Below are 9471 nucleotides of genomic sequence, written 5' to 3' on the forward strand. Positions count from 1 at the left end.
AGACTTAAGTTTCACATTTGAACCAGAGAATTGTATTTTCCATAATTTTCTTACAAAAAACTAGAGTTTAGGGTCAAAAACCCTTAATAGCTCAGATTTTACGGAAATAGTGTGTCTGACAATAGATGTACGCAAATTCCTTTACTTACATCTCCGATGTTTTAATGGACATTCTAAACGCTTGATATGCTAGCTTACTCTAAAAAATAATGAACACATAACAATGTAATATTTTTAATGAAATAATGCTATGTAGAATATTAATACAAAAATATATTATGATACATTATTAATATCAATGATTAACTTTGGACATTTGGATCTGTTCCATAAAATATTTCACCATGTTCTCTCTTGATATTGCAGTTATTGTCTTCTCTTAGTTCGTAATCAGTAGAATAACCATTATTCCATTTTGAATCATACACAATTTTTAAAGGTGTCTCAAAAACAGGCTCAGTATGTTTTTCGTCTTTGGTATTATTTGATTCATTGACTATTTGATCAATGCGAGTAACGTTTGCTGGTGCTTTGTTTCTCATCATTTCGTCTATATATTCCGTAGTGATATTTTCTGAAAGCGCTATTTTTATTTTTCTGGCAATTTCACTGTCTATTAACACATTATTTTTACACAGGTAACAGTTTCGGTACGTAAACAAGATATGGATTACGATATTAGTAGCAGAGTAGGCCTTTCTTTTATTAGCCTTCCGTTGAATGCTAATACCCGAAAGCTGATGATTGGATGTATCCGTTGGTAATGTGTTACCTGCAGCAGTAGCAAGGAGTTGTCCTCTATCATCAAGAATTGTTTTTGTCTTAGCATTCTCTTTGAGCGTAATCTTCTCATGAGAGCTCAACCTCATATAACCTTCATCACAACAGATGAGTTTCTTCAGAATTTTAGAGTAGTTTATTTCCTTAAAATCGGAACACTGTAAGCATATATTTACTGGTTCAAACTTCTCCATTACTTTTTCATAGTTCCATTACTTCTTCTTATTGACATCAGATACTAAAATAAGCTTGTTATGTGAACATACTCTATTAAAATGTTCTACCTTCACTTTTTTTTTAAAGATATGACATATGTTTTTATCGTTCCACAGAGTAAGAAATACTGATTTAATACATGCAATAGACCAGGTAGTGACCATAACTAAATATAGAATAATAGCGGAAAGACTATTTCAAATTGCTGACCACTCATAGAGTATAATTGCTAGAACCGTGAGCATATTTTGACATTCTAATATACGAAAAAAAAGAAAAAAAATAAATAAAGTTGAAAAATTTCGAAGTTTTAAAAAAAAAGTTTGTTTTTATGAAAAAAAAATATTGAATTATTAGTTCAGATTTTACGGATATAGTTTTATTTTTCAATCCAAAAATAGACTTAAGTTTCACACCTGTACCAGAGAATTGTATTTTCCGTAATTTTCTTACAAAAAAAAACTAGAGTTTACGGTCAAAACCTCTATTAGCTCAGATTTTACGGAAATAGTTTATTTTTATAGGTTTCAGACAAAACACGCCTATGAGACTAATACTCATCTCCCCCAAAACACTTTTCAGCCATTTCTTATTAAAAATATTTTATTTCATGTGATTTATACGTGTTTTTCGCTAGCAACTCGGCCCACATTACAGCACAATAAGTACTCTCATACATCCCACTCCTATTTCTAGAAAACTATTTTATTCAGAAATTTCTTGATAAAATTGTTTATAATGAGTCCTAAATCTTTGGAAACAGCCTCTATTTCTGCCCGTTTAATTTTTGATGTTGCTCCTTACTTTCAGTTGAAGAAACTTTTTTATAATTCAATTTCTGATCGCGGGGGCGGGCCATGGTTGAAGTTGTTTTCATGTAAAAATACCCTTCCCCTTTTCCATGGAAATTTTCCCCCTCAAGACAATTCCATTCCTGTCGACTTTTGAAGGGTGTTTCGCCATTTTCCGATAATCAGGCAATTTTATCAAGCTCATAGCTTTTGAGTGGTAACAATAAAGTTAATGAATCCTAAATCTTTGGAAACAGCCTCTATTTCTGCCCGTTTAAGTTTTGATGTTGATCATTACTTTCAGTTGAAGAAACTTTTTTATAATTCAATTTCTGATCGCGGGGGGTGGGCCACGGTTGAAGTTGTTTTTATGTAAAAATACCCTCCCCTCTTCCATGGAAAATTCCCCCCTCACGACACGTCGATTACTGTTGTTTTTTGGCGGTTGCTTCCCCATCTTTCGATAATCATGCAATTTTCTCAAGCTCATAGCTTTTGACTGGCAACGGTGATTTTAATGAATCCTAAATCTTTGGAAACAGCCTCTATTTCTGCCCGTTTAAGTTTTGATGTTGCTCCTTACTTTCAGTTGAAGAAACTTTTTTCATATTTTTTCAGTTGAAGATATAAATATAGGCTGAAAGATAGAATTCAAATTGAGTCATTTCGGCAAATATCAGTTCTAAGGAAGAAAATATTAAAATTATGTATTGACCTGTGATGGTGGAATAGAAATTTTATTATTATTATTATTATTTTTTTTGTTTATATTTGTTACCCATGTTGGCCCACTTGTCCAGCGTTTGTTTTCTTTATGTTTGTTATGTTTTTTGTTTTTTTCTTTAACCAGGTTTTTTTTTCTTTCTCTCTTTTGTTATGATGAGGAAATGTTTTTTTGTTTTTTTTTGTTTTTTTTTTGTTTTTTTTTATTATTAATACCCAATTTTACGAGCTTTGCTCTCTGTTGGGGGTATATGTTTTTTTTGTTATGTTGATTTATTCAAATAAAATCTTCTTCTTCTTCTTCTTCTTAAAGAAACTTTTTTATAATTTAATTTCTGATCGCGCTTTTCAGACATTTCTTGTTAAAACTTTATTTTCAACTAATTCATCCGGGTTTTCGAAAGCAATACATGCCAGAGTATAGCACTATAACTAGTCTAAGACATCCACTCTGTCATCGCCCCATCCCCCAAAAAATACTTTTCAGACATTTCTTGTTAAAAATTTTATTTCAAGTCATTCATTTGGGTTTTTCACAAGCAATTCGTGCCACAGTAAAGCCCTATCACTAGTCTGAGACATCCAATCGGTCATCGCCTCATCCCCCCAAAAATAATTTACAGACATTTCCCTTTAAACTTTTTATTTCAACTCATCCACATGGGTTTTTCGCTAGCAACTCCCCCCTCCACTATCACACTATAAGTACTCTAAGACACCCCACTCCCATCACTCCACCACTTGTGTATTATACAGAACACATCTAAGAAGTAAAGCTATCCGTTATTAAAATTCTTTTCTTGCCATCTACATCTGTCTTAGTATCTAACTTTAGTAATCTATAACGGTAAACTCTATTTCAAATTGATAACATTGCTCACTCGTAACGTTTGTATTTTAAAGTGCGCTTAGAAGTAGTATAGAAGTTTGTCACTAAAATTCTATCCTTGTCGTATACCTAAATCATATAGTTAAATTATAGTAGTCTAGTCAGCTAAGATCTAATTTAAACTGACACCATTGCTCAAATATTATTGGTTTACTCAAACGTAAATATCGAAGAATTAAAGCAAGGGCAAGTCATATTTTTTTCCGGCCTTCCATCATCGATATGCTGGTTCAATTACACATGCACTGGATCAGCCAATGATCACTTAGATTGCTATGTTCTATGGCAAGGAGCTATTTTAACTGATAACCATCAATACGCAAATTCTTTACCTCTTTTTTTTGCAAATGTTAATCAAAGAATTCTAATTGTAAAAGCGTGTTTAACCACGTTGCTTGAAAAGGAATCTACGAATAGATGCTCTGAAAAGGTGTCAAGGAAGTGTAGGTGTGAGAGGATACTCACTCTCATTGAATGTAATCTCCCCAATTGTTTCATAATTCTTGTAGGCGTGAATGTAGGTGTGAAATTGTGTATGGTCTTGTAGGTGTAAATGTAGGTGTGAAATCAGCACTTAGGTTACTACTATGGGCAACTAACCCCCCTCTCACGCCCACCATTTCCCCAAACACGTCCAGTTGAAAGTGATTGGATAAATACTAACGCCCCTCTTACACCCATTATTTACCCAGAAACATTCAATCAAAATTTCGAGATAGCTATTTTGTGTAACGTAGTTGAATGTCCTGGAAATTAGGTCTTAGAGGATAACAACCGCCCTCACAGCTATTAGGATAAGAGTTGTAATTTATGCCTTGGGGCCATATAGGCCACAGGGTGTTTATAGGAAGTGTTGTTTTAGAAACTCGAAAAAGGCTCATTCGAATGGAATTCAAAAGGCCTAGTGCCCTTTTTAATAGTCGAAAGTAATTGGAAGGCTTGACATTTTTATAGTAAAGATCGATGTGGATATAATGTATTATTTTGTTGTTGTTGTTGTTGTTTAGACCAGAGAACTTTGTATCAAAGGAGTTGTTGTAGGAACTTTGAAAAGGGCTCATTTGATTGAAAATAGAAAGGGCTGATGCCCTTTTTAATAGTCGAAAGTGATTGGATGGAAACTAATCCCCCTCCCATTTGACTTTATGTTTAAAAACTAAATGTTGCCATAAGATTAAATCAAAATGCACTGTGTTAATGCTAATTCCCAATAAGGCTTCTCAGCAGTATCCCAAGAACGACTGAGGGTATTATGTTCAAACTTTTGGGGCTGCTTCCACTCTTAAAATTTAACCAAACCAAAATAGTGTAAGTGTATCCAAGCTATCAAAGAAAGTAAACAGATTTTTTTGCAAATGGAATCAAGTTTTCCATTTCAGGTCAACTAGGTGAGGTATGAAACTAAATTAAACACTACAATTTGTGTCCAGTTTTTTAAAAGGTTGTATGTTGTTAAAAATTGCTTAGGATTTTTCTCCAGCATAAAAATAGCATACCAAACTATAAATTCTTAAAAAAAAGACAAGATTTAAAGTATTATTTTCTTTTTCTCTGAAAAGACTATGTCAAAATAAAACGAACAAAAATTAATATAAGTTGGGCTCAAAATCCCTATGCCTTCCCAGAACAGAATTTTAACTTTACTGAAAAATATAAATGTTTTTACTTTTATAACTTTAATAAATCAAACAATATTAAGATTTTGATTACTAAATATCAGTAAAAGTATATTAAACTGACAATGCACATTCATTTGTATTTTTTCAGTAAAGTGCAAATTATATTCTGGCCTTGGGAAGGCATAGGGTTTTTGAGCCCAACTTATGTTAATTCCTGCTTGTTTTGAGTTTGACATGGTTATTTATTGTAATTTCTGCTCGTTTTGTGTTTCATTTATTTATCGATGCTGATTTATGGTAGTTTCACACTTGGTAGGTTATTTGATTTTATTTTTGCTCATTTTTTGTTTAATGGAGTTCTTTACTTTACTTTGAAAAACTTATTTTGTGGAAAAAGTTTTTTTTAATTAATATACAACATTATAAAACAGCTTTGTCAACAAGTAGAATTAATTTAATTCAAAGTTGTTATTTTTTTCTTTTCTTGACCTTCAACTAGTTTTATTTGCTACTATTTTCTTTTACTTTATCTTAATTAAAACGCACTATCTTCCTAAGCCTAAAAAAAAAAAGTCTGGTGGTACTTTTTCAAAGCCATTTAGAGATAACAGTAACAGGAAACCTAGCTATTCATTGGAAATTTTTCCCACCCAATAATTTCTTTGAAAATCTATTTTTAATTTTGGGTACTTATAGGCAAAGGTTACTATAGGTACTCTGACTTAATCTGAAGCTGCTTTTGCAACCACAACATGAAAAATCATCAGTAAGTGTATAAACATTTTGTCAATATCATACTATTTCCCATTATGTTTATTTGGTGTCTGTGTTCATTGCTAGCCCTAAGCTGGCAATATTCTCCCCCTTTCTGCCAATAACTCTCAGTCTTAATTTTTTTCTCTTTTCACTGGAATTATTGGTAAATTATTAAATAAAGTTATAGGAGGGGTGTAAAACAAAATAGGGAAAACTTACCATATTCCCAAATGTGGAAAACTTCATTTAATCCTCCAAGCTCTGAAGTCCAATAGCCCAAAAGTTTTGAATGAGCAGTTCTGAGGTGCAAGTGTTCTTGGGTTAAACCCAGGAATTGTTTGTAGTATTGTGGGTAGATTTTATAAGTCCTTAGCTCATAGACTTTAGACATGATTTGTTGTGCAGCAGAATTCATAAGGCCTGTAAAAAAAATATATAATCAAAGACAAAGAGCAAACACCTGCCCAACCAAAACATTACAGAGCTATAGTCCTTTATAGGACTTGGATAGATTTTAAAACTGTAAAACAACTAAAACTACACATATGCAAGAAATATACTCATGTCTGCAGTTTTCTTAATTGAACTTGCAATGAAAAAAATACAAAAAAAAATGACCCCAAAGATGTTAAGCTCCATTTAAGTATTGATAAAAACACTCTATTACACATTTGCTCAAAAGATGGGCAAGTCATTTTGGCCTGAATTTAAAAATACTTCTACAATTCTTGATGTGCAGTTTGGTAAATGTTACTAAACAAAAATATTCAAGCATGTGTTCTGTCTCCCACCCTCTATGGTCACCAGTATGCATTCTCCACCTCCAACTCCCCTTAGAAAACAGTGCAAACAATTGGTCTCCAAGCCCTTGAGGGTTAGGCATACTCCAAATCTTTTCCTTTTTTTGTCCAATAGGGTTCCCTTATACCAAATAAACTTTTAATCTTTTTCTGGCTAAAATTCAGACCATAATCAAAGAATAAATAATTTCATGACAAAATATTACCATCTATGGTAAAATGATAAGAGGAAAATGGATAACTATTTAAGTGAGACATGTTTAAAATTTTTGTACCAAAAATTTGCTCTTCTACAAAAAATTATCATAAAAATATGGAATTAAGAAACATATCTCAACCACAAAAATGAAAAGCATCCAGAGGCTTACATAGAAGTGTGTTTGATTTTTTTCATGGTAAATTTTGATTTAAAACAAAAAATAATTAATTCACAGCCTTTGTAGCAGCACTAAAACTGTTCCAAGTTGCATGCTACCCAGTTTTTAACAGGTGGATTGAAAACCTGTTAATTTTTTAAGCTAGTTATGAGAGATGATAAGTATTTGAATCTGCATGGTAACTATGTTGAGAAGTAGATTAGTCTAATATGTAATATATTTGTATTAATGATATCATCTATTTAAATCTGGTCCTACCAGTGTATTGAAAATCAGCTTGCCAACATCAAACTATCAACTCAATGCACTATTCTTTTTTCCTTTTTTTACTGCACAAAGTGTACAGTAGCATATTTGCAACAACCATTTGAGTTTTTTAACTAGGCTACTACTACTACTAACAACTCACCACAACACCAAGCCACATGAGGCCAACACAGCTACAAATGCTCCTCCTCCATCCCCATCTTTTCAAAGCCTCCCTCTTTACACCTTTCCAGGAAGTTCCCATTTCCTTTAAATCATTCTGTATGACATCCTCTCATCCCAGCCATGGACAACCTGTTTTCATTAGCCCTAGACAGTTGGTTGAAAAGGACAATCTTTGGCAGTCTGTCATCCTTCATCCACAGATCTTGCCCTAGCCATCTCAAACTTTTGGTAAAAATTTAGAATTGTGGCCCCTGATAAGGAGACATGTTAAGAAAACAATTCTTCTTTAAATATGTATAATGATCCTAGTTAACATATTATCCAATGGGAGAACCTTTATCATCAAGTCTTTCCTCTAAAAATCCTTCTTTTTCCAGCTTAAAAGAAAAAGTTTACAAAAACCACCATGCTGAGATTCAATGCTTAAATCTTTTGAAATTGCCGCTATGAGCTGCCAAATAAGTTGTTTTATAGATAGTGTTCATGCTGGTCTTTAGTGTTCATATTTTGATTTTCGCCACTGCTATTAATATTCTGTATTTGTGCCACTGCTCATTAAAAAAAGAGTTTTAAAAAGACTGGCATGAAAGCTATCTATAAAACAATGTATTTGGCAGCAATTTACCAATTTCAAAAGACTTAAGCATTGAATCTCAGCATGGTGGTTTTAGTAAACTTTTTCTTTTAATCTGGAAAAAGAAGGATTTTTAGAGGAAAGGCTTGATAATAAATGTTCTCCCCTTGGATAATATGTTAACAAGGATCATTATACATATTTTAAAGAAAGAATTGTTTTCTTAACATGTCTTCTTATCAGGGGCCACAATTCTAAATTTTTACCAACCTTTCTCTCATTATAGCCCTAGAAAGTGGGATTGAACCACACTTTTTGTACAGCCTAGGCTACTATCTGAAATAGGGTCAGTCAGCAGGGTACCCAGAACATCTGTAGGCAATTTCTCTGGAAAACATCTAGCAAATCTTCATCTGCTTTTTGAACTGCCCATGCTTCAGAGTCATATTTGACCACTGTCATTACTGTAGCTTCTAATATTTTACCTCTTGGTTTGCAGATTTATCTTCCTATTCTTTGAAACTTTTTTTTTAACCGTGAAAAAACACCTTGAGTCTTGGCTATTCTACTTTTAACATCTTTACTCTCCCACTGTCTTGACTAATAATACTACCAAGGTAAGTGAAGCAGTCCACCTGATCAATCTTTTCATTACCTAATGTTGCCTTATCATCTTAACTTATCCCTAGCCTTCATGACTTGGTAAATTTCTACCAAATCATATTAGTGACTTAGGCATAAAGTGAATATAGCACTCGATGCCTTTTTTTATGATGATTACGAATATAATAATCATTTCTATCGGAAATGAATTTCAGCCCCCCCCCCTATAGGCTATATGCCAATTCAGGGTATATATTTCTACAACCTAACCTAACACTGAATTGGAATATATAGGGGGGGGGGGGCTGAAATTAATTTCCGATAGAAATGATTATTATATTTATAATCAGCATAAAAAAGGCATCAAATGGTGTATTCACTTTATTACTAACTCAATAATATGATTTGGTAGAAATTTACCCATGACTTAGTCTTCTTAACATTATTTTCAAACCTATTCTAGCACCCTGAACTCACAAAACTATTAGTTCTAGCACCCTGAACTCACAAAACCTCTATAAGTTTATTCAGGTACTTGTGCACAGGGTTACCAAAACTTTTAAGGACAAAAGTGTCCAAATCAGCCAAAAATGGACAATTTTAGTGTCCCTCTAGAAAACAAGCCAATATACAGGGTTGCCACTATGAATTTTCAAAGCCTGTGAAAAAAGTGCCAAAAAACTGTGAAATTTGTCCTTCTTTGTTCCGCTACTCCACAGTGTGTTACCTATATGAGTTCTGCTATTATTTTCATCTTTGTCACTAACGGTACCAATAATACTAGTTAAATTTGAATATATAACATAAAAAAATCGTCATTAGAATGTCAAGAGAGCGAAATTTTATATCGATTATCGCAATCACTACGTATCTTAGTCGAAAAGTAAAGAACCAATCATAGAGATTCATTT

The 9471-nt window shown here is 32.8% G+C and overlaps 1 protein-coding gene across 5 annotated transcripts in view; it reads right to left on the minus strand.

Moving 5' to 3' along the window:
• The window catches only part of LOC148947784 (protein NipSnap homolog 3A-like), a 44813-nt gene extending 35600 nt beyond the window's left edge, over positions 1–9213 (minus strand). The window contains exons 1-2 of one of the 5 annotated variants that reach the window (XM_089095436.1): positions 9112–9213; positions 5994–6194 (exon numbers count right to left, since the gene is read on the minus strand). In XM_089095436.1, the coding sequence (XP_088951562.1) occupies positions 5994–6189 (196 nt within the window). In that variant the 5' untranslated portion in view covers positions 6190–6194; positions 9112–9213. Of the gene's footprint in view, positions 1–5993; positions 6195–7717; positions 7825–8980; positions 9000–9037 lie in introns of those variants that run through there. The other 4 variants (XM_089095434.1, XM_089095437.1, XM_089095433.1 and 1 more) reach the window with 4 other exon arrangements.
• Positions 9214–9471: the final 258 nt, after the last annotated feature.

This window comes from Artemia sp. Qi Xiang Cuo, chromosome 10 (genome assembly GCF_049724085.1).
Source record: "Artemia sp. Qi Xiang Cuo chromosome 10, ASM4972408v1, whole genome shotgun sequence".
Lineage (NCBI taxonomy): Eukaryota > Metazoa > Arthropoda > Branchiopoda > Anostraca > Artemiidae > Artemia > Artemia sp. Qi Xiang Cuo.